The sequence below is a fragment of the Triturus cristatus genome, chromosome 9, assembly GCF_964204655.1.
Source record: "Triturus cristatus chromosome 9, aTriCri1.1, whole genome shotgun sequence".
Classification (NCBI taxonomy): Eukaryota; Metazoa; Chordata; class Amphibia; order Caudata; family Salamandridae; genus Triturus; species Triturus cristatus.
In genome coordinates, this window is record NC_140592.1 from 85954015 (window position 1) to 85973950 (window position 19936).

Here is a 19936-nt window from a genome sequence, read left to right on the forward strand (position 1 = left end):
GCCAAAAATCCACCTTCCTCCGCTTAAATCTGTGCTCAGCCTTGCAGCAAAGCTCATCACCGGCTGCAAAGGCTTCGACCACATCTCCCCTGCCCTCAAAACCCTTAAATGGCTCCCCATTGAAGGCAGGTCCGCCTACAAAACCGCTTGCATCACACATAAAGTCCTCCACCAAAATACTCCGACATACCTCACCAACAAAATCTGCAAGGCGGGCAACACAAGACCCCTAAAAAGCTCTAACGCTCTCCTCCTAGTCCCTCCTTTACTAAAAAAGAAATCAACTCAGTCTCGCTTCTTTTCTGGAAATGCCCCAATCATCTGGAATGCCCTCCCAAAAGACCTACGTTGTAACCCCTCCTACTCCAGCTTCAAAAAAGAACTCGAATTACACCTCCTCTATAAATTTTGGGGTGTTTAACCTGTGCCATGATCCAATGCCCTATAGTATTAACTCGCCCTTCTCCCCTTCTAATCTCCCAGCCCCCCCTTTTTCTTTTTTACATTCTCTCTCCTCCCCTATCCCCTGCCACCACATCCTACTGGCACTGATTTCCCTCCTACCCTCCTCCTCCTCCTCTATCTCTCTCAGTTCTCTTACTCTCCCGTCCCTTCCCTCTTATGTTTTCCCCTATGCCTCTCTCCTCCGTTTGCTCGTCTAACCTCCCACCCCAAGCTGTCTACCTGCCTTTCCCGTTTTTCACGCCATCCCTCTAAACATGATCTCCCACATCTTGATATCACTGATGTATATTGCCCTAGCTCACTCTATTGGTGTTCTGCAATGTTCGTTGACTTAAACAGTTTCTAGTTTGTTAACATGTTGATTTGTTTTACTGTTGATTTATTGTTCCTTAATGTGACCTCTTTCCTCCGGGTCCACAAGCGCTATATAAAACTTCTAAAATAAATAAATAAAGGGGAAGGTGTTCAAGCCTGACATCAGGCCACTTGCTTATGGTGGTCAACCTATGAAGTTGTTTGGATACTTTGAGGCTGACATAGAATACAAGAATAAACTAACTGCTGAAAAAATCTACATCTCCTCCAGGGGTGACAGTATAATAAGTTGGGTTCACAAGGCAGAGCTTGGAGTCATGTTAATTTCTGGTAGGGATCCTTGTATAGTCTTGAAGGAAGACTTGTGTTCATCACCCTCTGATTCTCTTAGTGCACCTGAGCCATTCAAGGGGCATATCATCGAGGCGCCGCAATAAAATTATTGCCGCTTTAGCGCCCGTTTTCGGGCGAAAATGGCGATAATTTTATCGCATTATCAGCAAGGTCACGCTATCGCGTGAATCCTTGCCTCAGCGCCCTTTCCCTCAACGCCCAGCTTTGCATCTCTAATGAGATGCAAAGTGGGCGTTCCGCACAAAAATAATGTGAGAAATGTCGCTAACCGACATTTCTCCTATCAACAAACCTCCCGCAAACTTGCATGGCGATAAGAAAAGTAGCGCTAACCATGCTTATCGCTACTTTTTTTCAATCTGACTTAGCCAATATACCCAATGGAAGGTGGATATAATGGCTAAGTCTGCCCTGCCCTATCAACAACGTATCGCCAATCGTTGTGTGATTATCGCTGGATTTCAAACGATAATCGCACATTTGGCAGCTAACTCTGGAATTTTTATCGCTTTGGAGATAAGCGTCGCTGATAGCGCGCTATCTCCGTGATAAAATCCAGCGATAGCCAGCGATAATTATCCTAGTGCTGAGCGCGCTTAGCGATAATGATCGCTGGTTTTCTGCTGATATGACCCCAAGGTTGTTCAAGTCGACGATCTACGGAGTGAATTCAACAAGTTTTCAGTGAAAACCTAGGTTGTTTGTCTGGTTATACGCATAAGATTTCTTGGAAACCTGATGCCATCCCTGTTACTTGCAAGGTGCGTAGTGTACCATTAGCCATGAGGGAGTCAATACAGAAAGAACTGCAGAAGTTTCTAAAAGATGGACTTATTGTCAGAACTGAGGCGAGTGAGTGGTTGGCTCCCGTGGTACTTGCACGTAAAACCTCTGGTGAGGTGAGACTTTGTGTGGATTTGCGCGCACTCAATCGCGCTGTCGTAGCTAACATGTAGCCTCTCCCAAATATTGCAGAAATGCTGACGCAATTAGGCAGAGCTAAGGTCTTCTCCACATTGGATCTCACCAGATTAAAATTGACCCTGACTCGATGAACCTCACTGCATTTATAACACCATTTGGCACTTTCAAATTTACAAGACTTCTTTTCGGACTGAATTCTGAAGCCTCTGTATTCCAGAGAGCTATGTAAGATGTCTTACATGGGTTACCTGGTGTCAAGATTTACCAAGACGATGTACTGGTATATGGCTCTTCTCAAGAGTTACATGATGAGAGCCGTTCTGAAGCGCTTCAAGTCTTGTGGTTTGACTCTACGTGAGAACAAATGTAAATTTAACCTCACGGAAATCGACTATTTGGGGCACAAATTATCTAAAAAGTGTGTCAAACCTAAAGATCATTTAGTGACGACTATTGAGAATCTTCCTGTGCCCCAATCCAGGGATGAGTTAGTCACCTTTCTTGGCATGGCTGAATATTACAACAAGTTTGTTCTACAATTTGCTTCTAGCGCTTTCACCCTTAGGGCTCTTCTCAAGAAGGGTGTGAGTTTCATCTGGTCACCACAGTGCCAAGCGGAATTTGATGATATAAAGGGGGCTTTGAGTGAGGCTCCCTCTCTCAAGAGTTTTGACACTTCCGCTCTTTCCATCCTCATCACTGATGCTAGCTCCAAGGGTCTCGGGGCTGTTCTTAAACATGTGAAGGATGGTCAGGAGATAACTGTCATGTTTTTGTCACGAGCACTGGTGGGGCCTGAAATGCAATACTCTGTCATAGAGAAAGAAACCCTTTGCATCTTTTGGGCTATTGAACTTTAAAAATTTCTCTTGGGCAGTTCGTTCACAGTACAGTCTGACCACAAACCTTTGAAGGATTTGTTCACTAAAAAGAGTTTTGATGCTGTATCGTCAAGAATCGCCAGGTGGATTGTCGCACTCCAAGTCTCTGATTTTGTTGTACATCACATTCCTGGTGCTCAGAACAAGGTCTCAGATTGTCTTCCCCGCCTTGTCAGGAGTGACCCTATTCACATCCTTGACGTCTCTGGGAACTCGTGGGAGGACGAAGATTATAAAGTGTGTGAGGTCACGGCTGGAGTCTTGAGTAAGGGAGAGTGGAAGTCTGCCATTGAAAGCGATCTCATTATTATCGAGGTCTGCAAGTTAGTGATTAATGGTTGGGGAAGTGGCATTAAAAGCTTGAGTGAGGAGACACAAACGTTTTGGAATGTGCGTCATGAGCTGTCTGTCTCCTCTGGGTTGCTTTGGAGAGGTACAAAGCTCGTTTCACCCCTCCCTATCAGACTTAAAGTCGTGCAACAAGCACATCAGGGGCACCAGGGCATCTCCAAGACAAAAGAAAGGATTTGTTTGCACTTTTGGTGGCCAAGAATTGATCTCTTAGTCCAGCGCATGGTGAGAGATTGTTCTGAGTGTAATGCCTCTGACAAGGTCTATAATACTAGAGTCCAACCTATGGTTGAGCTTGAGGCCCCTGTTCGTTGTTGTCAAGATGTATCATTGGATTTTTTGGGTCCCATTACTAGTAGCTCCGGTCAATCATATGTTCTAGTATTAATGGACATGTTCTCCAGGTGGCCGAAGATTAAGATCACTCACAGGATTGAAACTAAGCACGTCACCAAGTTCCTTTGATGAAGTCTTCTCCTGACAGGGATTCCCAGACTGTCTTCTTACTGACAATGGGGTTCAACTGGTCTCAAGAGAGATGGAGGGTTTTTGTCAAAAAAGGGGGTAAAACATAAGCGGTGCGCCCTCTACCATCTCGAAACCAATGGCATGGTGGAAAGGTTTAACCGAGTGTTAAAAGAATCCATCCAAATAGCCAAAGCTCAAAACAAAGACTGGAAGTCTGAGGTTGCGGAACGAGTAACCATCTACCGTCTCACCACTCATTCTACCACGAGTAAAGTTCCCTTTGAGCTCTTTCGTGGGCGGAAGCCCAATACCCAGATGTTCCAAGCATGGATGAGAGACAAAAGTGCGCGTGTTGATTTAGATGCTTGTCCTACTGCAGGTCCTAGCATAGTTTCCTCTGGTGTGGTCCTGGTGTAAGTTCCTGGCAAGCAGGGCAGGATTTGAAGATTGCAAAAAGAAAAGAGTATTTTGACGCCAGACACGCTGTCACTCACACTCGTGTGAAAGTAGGAGACAGGGTGCGAGAACGTCTTCCACAGAGGTGTGCTGGAGTCTCTAAATTCTCCTCTCCTTATGTGGTAAAGAAACTTTTTCAGAATGCTGTTAAGTTGGATGATGGTCGCATCTGGAATTTGAACAGAATCGCTCCCATGCGCAGCAAAATTCACCCTGGGTTGATTGATCAGTCCAAAGAATTGCCTGCTTTGCGAAGGAGTTCTTGCGCTGGAAAGATTCCGGTGAAACTGCATGATTTTGTTCTTCATTAATGTTATTGTGCCTCTTTTTTCTTTCCTAACTCTCCTCTTCTTCCTGATCTTTTTCTTTGCTCTTCTAGTGTAAAGGGGGAAGGTGTGTAATGACCTGCGTGTCATTGTGTTCTGTGCAAAGGGGTTCTTGGTTCTAGAGCTTTCATCGTGTTCAAATGACCTTAGAATTCCCACAGGTCAGTTGCTGCTGGCGCTGTGTGGATAGGATGTTATTCCTGTAGATACTCAGACAACCTTCAATAAACCTATTCCTGTTAAACTTCATCCAGCTTTATTACAACGTAGAGCAGACTAGGACCTCCCCTGGGTTCTCGGCCGCAGAGGACTGTAGAATTTTCAAACAGCAAGGGTGGCAGCAGACAGCAACCCACATTGACACATAGGTGCAGGAAACCTTGGAAACCATGAACTACTTTACTGTGCATGCTTGTGACATTCACATCAGACACTCATTACTACTGCTGAATGGTGTGCATGGGAAGCTTCTCTGCAAATGAGAAATATGGATATGTTGTGCTAGGAGGTCTGGCAGCCATCCTGATGACACGCCTGGAGAGCCTTGTGTAGCTTCGGTGTAGTTATGTGTTCAGTGGAATCATAGGATGGTTCCCTTCAGTAGTGAAGGAATTCTACCTTCAAGTGTCTTTGTTGGCGAAGACCTGCTGCCTTTTAAGTGTTAGATGACCATCCTAGTCCATTAGTGGGCATGATAGGTACATGTTTAGATCTGCTGGCTTTTAGAGGGGATATGTGTGAGACCAGTTGTATGTGAAGGTAACTGGAAAGATCTAAGAAAGCACTTCGCTACATTTTTGTCATACTGGTAATGCAAAATGATATTATGAACCAGGATTGGGGCCCAGATATACGTAGATGTCTGGATGAAAGTCTGACTCTGTCTTGTACTGCATACGTTTGTGGTGCCCAAGCCAATCGAAAAAATAAAATCAGGATGGGTGGAATGCTTGAGTTCATCTCAACCTTTGGTAATTACTTGGAAAAGCATTCCAGTCCATTGCTTTAGCCCACCCTGCCACTCCAGACTTGATCCTGCTCATACAGGATGGATGCAGTTCAATTGCCTCGCCAGTTCCCCCCACCCCACAGGCAGGAACTTAAGCAACCCCAGACCGGTTTTGACCGCGTTTGGCTCCTGGAATACTTGAATTAATTGCAGCCTCTGGCAGTCATTTGGGCCACATTCCAGTCCATTGTGTTGCCCACCATGCTACTCCAGAAAGATACCAGCCATGTGCTTTGGCTCCCCAATCTTTCTAGTGAATCCTGGGCATTGCAAGAAAATTCAATGAGTAGTGGATAGTGTTGAGGTTCTGTGAAGTTCTGTGTGACTTACTGTCTCTTCCCATTTCAGCGTGTCCAAGAAATACATTGATACAAAGGTACACCGCATAAACAAGACCAACAAAAACAAATACGAAGCAGCAGACCCTTGTGTTGTGAATGAATTACCAGCTATTCAATGGTATCTAGGCCATGGTCATGGTGGTGTCCTTCAGGCCTCAGCTGTGGTTCCCAGCTCATGTAGGCTCACTATAGTGGGGTCAACCAAAGAGCAGGGACCACAATGGAGGCATGTCTTGTGACCAAAGATGTATGTGTTTTGGCAGGGGGGACTTTATGCCTCAGATGTAGGTGGGGTAATTTTGTAAGTTATTCACATATTCTTGCTGTTCTTTGTCAATGTTGGTGTTGGTTGCGGGCGTCAAAGTGTGTGGTTCAGCATTCATTGTAGTGGGACGTGCTCAGACCCTCCCCTACACAATGACTTGCGCAAGTAACTACCACTGACTTGCACAAAAGGTTAAAAAGAATCGGGCCCTTACATATTTATCAGTTTCTGCCTCACGTCCTCCAGATAAATGTATTCTAAAGTGACAATGAGCTGTAGAAGAGACCCATAGGACAAACCTTAGAAAATAATTAACTTTACATGAATGTCAATGCTAAAGGGTAATAAGTCAAATTCTATGTCTTGCAGATTTTGAGAAACCATGTTTTCTTGTGTCCCAGGGCCTTTCAGATGTCCTTTTTAAAGACCAGTCCAACCTGTGTGTGGTGAGCAACGGAGCTGAGTGTCTGAAAATCTCCAAACGGTTTTACCTGGACCATGCCCCAGAGGAGTTCATCGAGAGGTTACGACAGCACGTAAGTCACCAACATACTTAGCTGAGTTTCTGCCTGCCTGGACAAGCCCTATAGCATCTATTACTACACTGTCCCATGGCTTTTTGAGGCATTAAATGGCACAACCTTTGATTGAATGGACCGGTTTTGCTCCCACACTCCCTGACCCTCCATTCCAATATGATGTTCATCCCTGGACCCCAAACATTGTTTATCATTCTTTTTAGGTCTCGCCTGACCCAGCGCATGCGCTGGTCTGGCGAGACTTGTTGAGAGGGCTCCAAAAAGTGCTACCAGTCCAGCCTGGAGCTACAGTGCATGTGCCCGCGCGCCGCGCTTTACCGCCATTACTTTCGGTATCGCCATTACTTTCGGTTTCGCGGCCGCACGGCAGCTTTGATGTTTGATCGCGATCACTTTCACTTTCACGGCCGCTTTGCATAGCCAATAGGTCTCGCTTTTGGGACCTTATAAGTATTTAGTTATGCAACTGTTGCATGGCTAAACACTTATAAGGTCCCAAAGGCGAGACCTATTGGCTATGCCAATGCTTGTTTAGTGTATGTAATACCCGTGTACACAAGGAGGTCACTTTGCTATCTGACTGTCCAAATCCATCAGAGCTCATTTTGCGCATTGGTGGGAGAGAAGAAAGATAATGAACAGGCATCCCATCTTCCCGAGGTCAACTAATTAGAAAGAATAGGATGCCACCCACAATAGTGACGCCGGACCGTCACTTTTTTGACGCTCCTGTGGCGCAATGTGCCACAGCAAATTTAGAAGACCTCAAAAAGCCACTTTACATGGCTTTGTAAATATGTGCCCCTTTCATGCAGAACACTGCGTGAAAGAGCTGTTCCATGGGTGTTGCTGTGGGTGTTTCCACGCAACACCCATAGAATCTGAAGCATTCCCAGATTTATGAGGAGTTGTAAACCTGGGAATGCGTCAGATTCGAATGCCAAATCAGGGGTGGCGTTAGGGAGGCGCAACGAGAAGAAATAACCTTATTTCTCCTTGTGTTTTTCTCTTACTAAGCTGCATTTTGTTTAGATTCTGATCTTAATTTGTAAAAAACACAAAAGTGCCGGGGCCCACATTGGGATGCCACTGCAGCTTGCACCACCCATTGCCCCTGCCAGTATTGCCAATGACAAAACCAACACAACTACTAACCATCACCATAAATGTGGCAGCTCAGACTATTCCAGGCCCCCAAAGCTATTTAAAGGGCTTCGTCGGCATGTATTAGTCATTTTACTGTATATTTAATCAATAAACAACTGTTGTTGTGCTCATCCCTAAATTAGCTAAACATTGCCTCCATGTGGCAGACTGTAATAAACGCTGATGTTGACAATAAAGTGCTAGTGCCGAGCACTGGAATCCACCAACTCAAATTAAGCACTCTTTAGATGGCACTATTTATCACATTGGCCCACCGTGCAGTAATAAAAACATTATTTTGGGCCTTATTTTGTATAGTTTGCTGGACAGACTACTCCATCACAACACACTTCTAATAAGGCATATGGGATATCTATCATGTTTGTGACCGAGAAACCCGTCTGCCGAAGTCAGATCCTTTGTTTTCATTTTAGCCATAGCTGGGAAGAGGTCATCTTAGTTTGGAGGTACATAACTGGGGCAGACATGATGTGAATGCTGGGGGTTGTCTCTGAGAGATGACCAGGTTCATCACAGGAGTTCTGCTCTGGCTGTCCTACTGTAGACAGTGTGTATAGCTGGTGGATGTCGGAGATGTACTGATCTACAAAAGAGTTTGGAGTAGATGATGGAAATACCATTCTGGGCCTGTGTACCATCAGGTCTGAAGAAGGACAGCAGGAATGGGTAGGAACTTGGAGCAGGGACTTTTAAAAAGGAATCTTTGTACCTGGTCCAAACACGACAGCAACAGTAAGGCATGAAAAAACTTCCACCAATGTTACCTTGAATAAATACTACTCCCTCTAGTATGTAAGCAACCAATTATTCATGATACCAACCGGGGTGGAGGGAAGAAGCAGATTAGATTAAATATGCACCATATGAGTTGGGCACAATACACTGTATACAGTATTTCCAGATATTAAGTACACACATATCTGTAGTTCCTGGGAACCAGAGCCCACTCTGGAAAGTACCCTGAATGATGGTGCCCACTGACGTGCTTGCTGACTAGTAGTGGGGGGAGTGTTGTGCAAACTGATTCACCAATGAGACAAACACAGCACGTTGACTGTGGGATATGGTGCAAAACACAATCTACATCTCTTCAGGACTGAAACACACTGGTGCTTAGGTCTCGGAGGGCTAATTATACCGATGCATCCGCAGCAGCGCAGCTGGAGATGAAGTACTAGTAAAGTAAAGGGCTTTTTTATGAGAGGATTGTGCCGCCAGAGTGTCACTTTTGTTTACGCTACGGCAGTGCAAGTCTCTCAATCATATCTCTGCGTGGCTTTGCATGGCTTCATAGATTAAGACAAAGCAGCGCATGTTGCTGCATTGCCTTGCCTTGCTCGGCATCAAGGAGGTGTTGAATGGTCGTTGCAGTGGGCTTTCCCAAACAGCACCCATGGATTTTGACACTGTCCCATATTTACTTAATCACGTAAACCTCAGGCAGCACTGAAACCTTACACCTCCCCAGAGAGAGGCGCAACGAGGAGAAATATTTGTATTTCTCCTTGTTTTTTCCTCTTTCCATGTGTGCTACATTCTGCAACACAAATAGAAAGAAGAAAACGCCTCTCGGGATTGTTTTTGTGCAGGAAGGTTTCCCTTCCTCCACAAAAACAATCCTGCATGCAACAGAGGCCCTCTTGCACCACAGTGCAAGGGTGCCTACATTGGCACCAGGCAGCAAATTGTGCACCAGAGCAAGGGGACAGGACAGGAATGCACTGTATTTCACCAATATGGTTGATTCCTGCCATTTCATATTGGCGTAGGGCAGTGTAGCAAGAAGACTTGAGGTGCTGCCTTACTCCAATTCCTCATAAATGAGGACCTGAGTATTTAATGCACTACCAAAACACCTGGTATGAGGTGACTAAGTAGTTGAGGGTCAGACTGTCAGAAAGAAAATATGCACAGTCAGAAGCCCTTACAGAGGGACATAGGGCAAGCTGGTGTTATTGGGACCAACCATGGAGGTTGAGGCCTTTTATCCCTCATGTCCCAGGACCCGGTCTATTATGGTCTCTGAGTAACTGAGCCAAGTACCTCTTCAACACCAGACTCACAGTAGTAGTGTCGGTCGAGCAGTCCATGAGGGGAGCACACATAGAAGGAGGAAAACGACATCAATGATTGTTTTTTGTGCTAGGTGCCCCTTCCTGCTCAAAACCAATCATCCATTTGGGGGAGAGGATGTGGTCCGTCGGCTACGCTGCCGACTTTGGTGCTGGAAACCAGAGTTCGAGCCTCGAGGTCGCGTCCACATCCTGTGATTCTGGGCAATTTACTTAATCTCCCTGTGCCTGAATGTGTAATGTAAATACAGCGCTATGTAAAACGCTCCAATACCTTAGGGTCGAGTTCGCGCTATATATAAATATGCACACACAAAAAAAATCCCTGCACCACAGGCACCCTTGCACCATGGTGCAAGGGTGCCTGCATTGGCGCATGGCAGCTAATTGTGCGCCAGCCCAGAGGAGAGCACAGGGATGCGTCATACTGCTGTAAATATGACGCCATACTGCTGTAAATATGACGCATCCCTGCACTTTACTAATGACGCAGTTCAGCGCACCAAGATGGCTTGCAGCGTCGCGCTACGTCATTTTCTAGTAAACATGCCCCTAAGTTGAATCTTTCTAATTTTATAAGGAAACATACCCTTAGTGCTTTGCATCATTACTATAAAAAGTAACGTGCCTTCGGACGGGTGCTAGTCACAGGATAGAGCAACGAGATGCTGGAGCAGACGTGACATCGATTCACAAAGGAGCAGAAGGGAAATCAAACAACCTTTGACCCAGATGACATCACAGAATGAACACCCATACTATCGTGGTTGCCCAAGGCTCCGGATCACGCAGGGAAGAGATTGGTGCCCGGGAGGAAAGGCAAAAGCCAACATTCCTTTCCAGAAAGCGTCGGGATGCTAATGAGACGATTTATTCACGGGCTCTGGTCCCTTCCCGGACACACTTCTCATAAACAACTGCCTTCTGGGACCCTTTGTCCTGGCACAAGGGACATTACAACACTTTGTCCTGGCACAAGGGAGCGTCTCAAAAGGAACACTGTGCTGCTCTTTGTTTGAGGCGCTATTTATAGATGATGCCCTTAGGTGTCTGGACTACGTAGGCTAACAAGGATGCGCGTGAATAGCTCGGCCACTCTTCTTTCATTGCACCTTCTCACTGCTTCCGAGGCGCTCACACGTGGGTGACGGTCATTGCGCCTTTTCACTGCTTCCGAGGCGCTCTCACGTGGGTGACGGTCATTGCGTGAGACGTAGGTGACGGCCATTGCGTGAGACGTAGGTGACGGTCATTGCGTGAGCTCTGAGCTAGCAAGCAGCCAGACGCTCCAGCTTTTACCCCGTCTGTCCTATCCTTTTAAACGAACTTGCCGTGTTTATCATGGAGTATGTGTCTATCGCCCAGATATGTACAAAGGTGGCTGCTGTAGAAAGAGCTCATCTGCTGCATCTTGAGCTCCAGATGGCTCCAGGATATTATTGGATAAATGTTATGTAATGGGCTCATTTTCAACGAAGATCCTTTTAAAATATTAAAAGACATCTGGACGATTTCCTTTTACACACAGCGACAACCCAAGGATCTACTTAGGTGGTGGACAGATTCTCTCAACAACTTTCTCGTCTCCTGAATCGTTCCAGTAAACTGCAGTTTAAAAAAAAACCAGCATGGATCTTTTTACATTCACAGACACCCAGAATGAGGTGTCTCTCGATTGTCCTATCACAGTTACCATTTATTTAGGTGAACACTCTAGGTGGAGAGTAGTGGCCAAAGGGGAGAAGGCTGAACTGAAAATGCACCCCCCCCCCCCCCCCCTCCGACAAAACTGACGAAATTGCAGCATGGAGCCCATATCGTAATGCATTACATCGACGGCAGAGACCCAATCCCTTTGTTGCATCAACTTTCATATCTAAGCGTAAGTAATCATGAAATGTTCTATCAGAAAATCATTGCTGAAAATGAAGAGTTTCAGAAAAGCAGCAAGGCCTTGTAACTTTCCACTGCAAAAAGCCAGGAGTGGATGCCTGTTGCACCTTAATGGTTTTGTAAGTACTCGGATTCTAATCTTCAGGAGGTTTTGAACAATTAAAATCAAAACACAAGCGCCTCATGAATGGGAAGATGAAGTGGGGATGGTAGAGGGAGTAAGAAAACGTGTCCTCCACTGCTATCCATATGAAGAAGGTGCTATGACGCCAGTCTTTAGCGCAGTCCATTAGTGAAAATTCTGACTTCAATGTTGACTGCTGTTACCTGATTAAAAAGGCAGCTGGATCAGAGTCCATTGTATTTGACTCTGAATCGAATGTTATTGGAAGGTGGGCGGAAAGTCTTTGCTTGATATTTATTGGTCTTTCTCATTTGTTTCTGGAAAAAAAGCAATTTTGCTTGCACCTCTCTTTGTATTGGATTAGAAACCTCAGGGTGTACGAAAGATCTAGCATTAGTAGTGTGGTGAGAAAGGACTTTCCAGTCAAAGCGAAGATGTAGAGGGGCGTGGCCTCATCAGATATGGCACAGGACGTGGATCTCTAGAGCCCCTACAGCTCTCGGGCCCTAAAGCCTCTCAAAGCTCAACTATAAGTCTGAAATTAAACTAGGTGGTGTTGGAGCACCTCCTGAGGTAGGCGACCACAGCTGGGAAACAGTCGGTGACCTCCAGCACCTGTTGGGCAGCAGTCTTGCACGGGACAGCAACGCCATCTTGCCTTAACCACTTTGAACCGGCGTGCTCACTGGGGGGTGGCCTGGGCCGATTGGGAGGCCCCCAGCAAAGGAGAGACCCTTCGCTGCTACCGGGGCACATTCTGTGTCCTTCCCACTCTCTGAGCAGCAGTACTGCAGTGGTCTCTGAAGTCGCGAAGGATGATGGCGCCGCCTTGCCCTGGGACACTCTGGGCTGGCGAGCTTGGGGGGGGGGAGGGGTGGAAGAGGCTTGGACTGCTTGGGGGCCATCAGTAAGTTGACATCCCTCCCACCCCTTCTCTTCCCTTGTTCCCAGCTGGGAGGATCCACACGCTGAGCAGATCGGGCTCCTGGTTTCAGGGTCTTGCAGAGCCCCTGATTCCCATGAGGTCCCTACCTGTGCACGTGACGCATTGCGGCCATCTGGGGCATGGTCCGCTCAGGGGATGTGGACGCCACCTACGCAGCAGTCTCTGAATGCCTCCTGGCCCTGGGGGACTTCACCACTTGCGGATGCTGCGGGGACATTGCCTACTTGCAGCCTAGGCCATCGCGGCCTCCTGGTTGGCCGACACCCTCCCTGTGAATGCCTGAGGCTCAGTAAGCAGGAGGCAATGCCCGAACCCGCGCCTGGGGCGACCTGTATCTAATGTTCCGCTGCTCCTCGGAACTTGCTCTACTGCGGATAGCCCTGCCCCCCTCCCCTGAGGCGTCTTGCACCATGTTCCCTGGAAGGGACCTGCTTTGACTCGGTGCGGCCTTCGCTGTGCCCAGCAGGCCATCACAGACTGCGGGGGCCCAAAGGACAGCACAGCCCAGTGGTTGACAGTGCACAGGACTTTCATTGCAGTGTGGGGGCAGGTGACCCCGGGGTCTTCTTCTCTTTGTTCTGCCCTTGAGAGCTGGTGCCACCCTTGCAGGGTTATCTAGGGGGTCCCCTCCTGGCCCTTTCCTCCCTTCTGGGGGCACGGTGAGCCCCCTCAAACTCTGTAGTGGAAGCAAGTGCCTTGCAAGTGCTCCCTTACCTCTGCATGTCAATGACGGAATGACCTGAGCATCTTTGAGGAGCCCACAGTTCACGCGGCCTTGCTGCCTTTCTGAACTTGAATCCTTGGTGGCTCCCAGGTGCTGATGTACTGACTACATTGCCTGGAACTGTAAATGCATTGGACTTACTTTGCTGAGACTGCCTATCCCTCGCACTACTGACCTTGGGGCTCTTGGCCTGACTGCGCTTTTCACAGACCCGCCTGCCTCGCACTGCTGACATATTTTAGCGCTCCCTGGACGTCACTGATCTCTACAGTGTGAGGGCTTCTCTCCTTTGGTTTAATAGTCACCTGCCAAAGGTCAGCAGGGAGTACAGATCTGTGTGTTTCAGTTCAACGCCCTATAGGCCCGCAGCAGTGTAGACTGGCCTACTATGCCCAGAGGCAGATCTGCCAAAGACAGCTCTGTTTCCTCCCTTTGGGCTAAAACGACTGCCTACGACATGAGCAGCAAGAAAGATGCATCCACTCAACCCCTTGCAGCCCTCCCCTCTCCATCACACAGGACTACCTGCAGGAATTCCATCAAGAGATTGGCTCTTTGAAGACAGAGTTTAAAAGCAGCCTCAATGACTTGTGCAGGGAAGTAACATCAGTGGGAGACCGGGTTGATGACCTGGAACGCACCGTCGACTCCTGTGTAGAGGATCAGGAAGACCTCTGGAGAAGAGTCAATGCGTTGGAGGTACAACATATCGAGGTCCAGGCCAAACGGGAAGACTTGGAATACCCGGGGCCATCGTAACAACCTCAGAGTCATTCCTTGCAGAGTGGGGGAGGAGGAGGGAGGACATTGTCCTTCACAAGAGATCTGCTGGTGGCCATCTGGGGCGAATCGGATGCCCCTTCCCTCGCACAGTTCTCGACAGAGCACACAGGCTCACTGCAGCTCCCGGCAGACAAGATATGCCCTCTGACATTCTCACCAGGGTTCACATTTTGTACCAGGACCTCTCCCCGCTGACTCTGAAGGAGCGACAGGACTTTAAGCCAGTGACAGAGTACTTACATACTCAAGGTATCAAATATCAATTGGCCCATTCCTTTGGTCTGCTTTTCACCTGGAACGGAAAGCAAAGGATGAACTTTCCCTCCCGGAGGCCAATACAATCCGCTAGCAGAGACACCTCTCCCCCACCTTCTATATGCTCAGAGTCATAGCGACCCAAATTGCATATGGTCCAGAAACATGGGCGCAACTGCAACAATAAGGTGGCACAAGACTTGCCTACGGCGAAGGCGGGCATTATTGCACACCTGACAAGACGAAGACAGAACACACTCATTTCTCACCCCAGGAAAACTAACATAAGCAGAACATGTTTATGTCTCACTCCTGAACTGCATCTGGCACTCACTGCCCCCCGAACATTAACACACTTGGCAGGGCTCAGACTTCAGATACTTACCTGTTGTATTTTACAATTTCCTTTTCTTCCATTAGAGGATTGACTAACCACACAGCTTGCTCTCCTGCCTTGCTCCTAGTCTCCTGCTCCCCCCCTACTGAGCTCACCTTCTTTGAGGGTGACACCTCGAGTCTGGTGACTTCCACCCAACCCAGTATGGAGTGATTCACAGGGTTGGGCCCTATTGGCCCTTTTAATTACCCCCTGCACATTCCTGTACCCTTGCCCTCTCTGACAGGTCTCTTCGATACCTTCATGGCCCTTTACGTATATTGGCAGCACTGAGGGGGTGTCTCTCCATTCATTACCCATCACACACGGGATGACGATCTGCCTCTCTATAAGTACACTGAGAGTGCCACCCCTTATTATTATTATTAATTTAAATAGCGCTGAATCACCCCAAGGGGTATCTCTGCGCTTAGGACAAAGTGATGTAGCCAGATCCAAGGGGATCAAAAGAGATGAGTTTTCAGAAGCTTCCTGAACTGAGAGAGGCTCTGGCAGTTATGAAGCTGGAGAGGCAGCTCATTCCAGAAAGCAGGGGCGAGGTTCGAGCAAGCTTTGCCACCATTGCGTGCTTTTTTTGTTCTGGGGGTGCAAAGGAGGAGCTTGGAGCCCGATCTCAGAGGCCGTGAGGGGGTATACTTGATAAGTTTAGCAGATAGGTAGGAAGGCCTCTGTTCATTAAGGGCTTTAAAAACAGTGCATCCCGTCTTAAATTTCACCCGCTTTCTCACAGGGAGCCAGTGAAGTTTTTTGAGGAGGTGAATGGAAGCCGTTCTAGGTGGGGTGTGTGAGAAATTGGCCTGGCATATGCTGGTCACTAGTTCTAGTGGCCACCTTGCACCAGTCCAATTCGACTCTTGGTAGATAGGTTTAAAGACAACCTTTTAAAAGAAAGCTATCCTAGTGGTAGCTGTGGAGAGCAGCCTTCAGGCTAAGTCTCTGAGGAATGTAAAGCAGCTTGTTTTACCTTATAATCTCTTGAATTACCAAATGAAAGGACACCACACAGGTATATATATGGAATATATCTGTATTTATTACTAAATATACTCTACTAATCTCTTTATGAGATTAGTCCCAGGTAAACATTCAAAAGATCAACATTTCTCAATAAATTAAGCACATAAATCACTGTAGCCCTAGGGGTGTACCAGACCATATACTAAGTAAATGGTATAACAAATTCGACAAGCAAAATGAAGAGGCCTAGGGCCTTGGGAATCGCTGGGGCTTCACTGCTGTAGTGTGTTCAGGTAAGTAACCAGCCCACAGGAGGCGTGTGCAGTGTCTAAACACGCACGCGAGTTTCTCATAGACTTCAATGCAAAAATGTCGCGATTCGTATTTTAAAGTTCTAGGGCACTTCTGAGTGGACAATAAGCACACAACTTACAGGGTAAGTATTTCGATAGCCAATGCACACTTGGGCACCGTAATGCCAGAGTTACCTCACCCAGGGAGTCCGGATGCACAGGTGTCCTTTGGTGTCGGGTTGCGATGCTGATATCAATGGGAATCGAGGTGTTCTTGCTGCTTGTGTCGTCGAGAGAGGTGTCCGTTCGGTTCCAACGATGGATTGGAGTTGCAGGCGACCTAGAAATTGAGGGGACAGAGTTCAGAGTCACTTGCCAGTGACCGGTGGCCTTCAGGATAGATGACCACAACTGTCGCGTCGCTTTCGTCGCTGATGGTGTTTTGTCTCTTCGCCCACGTCGTCCAGGAGGGATCGATGACGATCAGCAGCTGGAGTTGGAGGGTCCCACGACGTCTGCAGCTGTTGGCGGTGTCGGCCCTCGGATTGGAGCCAACAAACCTTGGCAACTGCAAGTCTCGGGTAGAGTGAAGATTGTGGATGGCTCAGACCAGCAAGGTCCGAGGGACTTACCCAGCGAGGGTAAGTGAGGGTAGGCCCAGAGCAACCAGGCCAGCCCTTGGAATAGTTGAGGATGTCTTCAGGAGGGCTACTAGCCAACGGGCAAGCAACCGCGAAGACGCCTTTGCAGGTAAGCTTCAGCAACAGCCCACGGTCACTCGGGACGGGGTAGGCCGCTGATCTTTGGTTCAGTACCTGCTCGGGACTTGGACATTAAGTGGTCCAAAGCACAGGTTTGTAGTTCGTCGTTCAGGGCTTGCACTCGAAATCAGTGCACGGTTCCCTGGTATTGTCGTTCCTCGTCACTCGTGGGGTCCAGACGCCACAGCTTCGCTGGGGACTCAAAATGGCCGTAGAGAGGTCAGGAAATCGACTTCAGGGGACGCAGGGACTTCGGGCTCCGCCGGGAGCGGTAAAGTTTGCAACCGTTGTTCAGTCCTTAAGGTGCCTGCAAAGCAGGGGAGCCACTCCTTGGCTCCAAGGGAGATCCTTCGGTCTTCTAAAGGTAGTAGAACGTTGAAGGGACCGGATTCTTCTTCGTAGAGCGTCGTCCAGGTGTAATCTGAATTGCATTGGCCATGTTTGGTATCTTATACTGTAAAGATGGGAGGGACTAGCTCTATGGCCACTCCTCTAGGAGGGCCAGGGTAGGGGGTGGTTACACCCACTTCCCTTTGTCCAGTTTCGCGCCAGGACAGGGGCAGAGGCCCCTGAACCGGTTTGAGCTGGCATATGCACAGAGGAGCCTACTGCTCCCCCAGTGCAGGACTTCAAAGGCACTCTAAGAGTGCACCCACCCAGCTCCAATACACTAAATCCTGTCTGGGAGGTTGTGACACCTCCCTGTGACAGGAAACCCTTTGTTGAGCTCCCTCCACTGCGAGTTTCGGTCAGCAGCAGGAGGGCAGCCCGGTGTCTGTGCTGGTGGCATCCATTTTGTGATGCCAGGGCTTTAGAAGATTTCTACCGTTTGGTACAGTGGGTACATGTCGTCCCCTCTAGTAGGGTGGGATCATACTCCCACACCAGTTACTGGTGTGGGGGTATGATTCCAAAACGTTTGACACCAAACACGACATGTTTTGATGCAGTCATTCCAAAGTTAGCATTAACCGGGAGGTTATAATGCACTTAAGAGTATATGGTTTAACCGCATCCACAAACAGCAGCAGAGAATAGACTCTGCCAGCTGCAGAGGGGTCCTGCTCAGGCAGAAGCACCCCCTCACATAGTAAACCACGCACCCTGCCCTTGGGATTGATGGGGCCTACCATAGGGGTGACTGATAGGTTCATATGTGTGTGTATGGTGAGATATAGAAACCTATACCTCAGTGAGGAGTGCTAACACTACCTCACACAGGCTGCAGTAGCAGGCCTGTGGTGTCAGATTGAGAATGCTTCCCAGGGGTGGCATAATACATGCTGCAGCCCCTGGTAGGCCTGTGAAGTACCAATGCCCTAGGTACCTAAGGTACCATATACTAGGGGCTCACAAGGTACCACAGTATCCAATCACTAGTGCATCTAGTATGCACATCAAGTTGTTTAGAGAGATCAGGTAGACTGGGGCCCTGATTAGCAGGGACCCAGCCAGACTATAGCCAGAAACCAGTGTATACATCAGAAAAAAAGTGGGGGCAACACAAGTGCAGATCCTACTCTCCTACACAACCCCCCCCCAAACGCAGGGACATTAAACTAACCTTGACCAGTTGAGTCTTCATGTTCTAAGTGGAAATACCTCGAGAGTCCATCTGCATTGGCATGTTGGGTCCCAGGTCTATGTTCCACTGTATAGTCCATCCCCTGTAGGGAAATGGACCACCTGAGCAGTTTAGGATTTTCACCTTTCATCTGTTTGAGCCATAGGAGGGGCTTATGGTCAGTCTGAACAATGAAGTGAGTGCCAAACAAGTATGGCCTCAACTTCTTCAGGGCCCAAACCACAGCAAAGGCCTCCCTCTCAATAGCTGACCAACGTTTCTCTCTAGGGGTCAGCCTTCTGCTTATGAAAGCTACTGGCTGGTCTTGACCTTCATCATTAAGTTGAGACAGTACAGCTCCCACACCCAGCTCTGAAGCATCTGTTTGAACAATGAACTTCTTTTTGTAATCTGGACTCTGTAAGATGGGGGCAGTGCACATTGCCTGCTTGAGGTCATCAAATGCCTTTTGACAGCTAGCTGTCCACTGAACCTTTGTTGGTATTTTCTTGGAGGTTAGGTCATTTAAGGGGGTCACTATAGATCCATATCTCTTAACAAACCTCCTATAGTACCCAGTCAGGCCCAAGAAGGCTCTCACCTGTGTCTGGGTGGTTGGAGCTACCCAATCCTTTATGGTCTGGATCTTGCTCTGCAATGGTTGAACCTGGCCCCCACCTACAAGGTGGCCCAAGTACACAACCTGACTCTGCCCTATCTGGCACTTAGTGGCCTTGATAGTGAGGCCTGCTTTCTGCAGGGCCTCCAGTACATTCTTGAGGTGGACCAGGTGATCCTGCCAGGTAGAACTAAAGACAGCAATATCATCTAGATATGCTGAGCAGTAAGTTTCCATACCAGTCAGAACTTTATTCACCAACCTCTGGAATGTGGCAGGTGCATTCTTCAAACCAAAGGGCATTACCACAAAGTGATAGTGCCCACCAGGGGTCGAAAATGCAGTTTTGGCCTTGGCTTCATCAGCTAACCTGATTTGCCAATAGCCTGCTGTAAGGTCAAATGTACTTAGATATTTGGCTGAGGCCAAAGTATCTATTAGTTCATCTGCCCTTGGTATTGGGTAGGCATCAGTCCTTGTGACTGCATTGAGGCCCCTGTAGTCAACACAAAACCTCATCTCTTTCTTACTGCCCTGGGTGTGAGGTTTTGGGACCAGGACTACTGGGCTAGCCCAAGGGCTATCTGAGGGCTCAATAACACCTAGCTCCAACATTTTCTGGACTTCAGTCCTGATACAGCCCCTGACATGGTCAGGTTGCCTGTAGATTTTACTCTTTACAGGCAG

General features: G+C 48.0%; 1 protein-coding gene across 1 annotated transcript in view; it reads left to right on the forward strand.

Moving 5' to 3' along the window:
• LOC146797456 (cyclic nucleotide-binding domain-containing protein 2-like) overlaps positions 1-19936 on the forward strand; it is a 120080-nt gene that overhangs the window by 89485 nt on the left and 10659 nt on the right. Inside the window, exon 13 of the mRNA XM_085624480.1 lies at positions 6557-6691. Within this exon, the coding sequence (XP_085480606.1) occupies positions 6557-6691 (135 nt within the window). The remainder of the gene's footprint in view (positions 1-6556; positions 6692-19936) is intronic.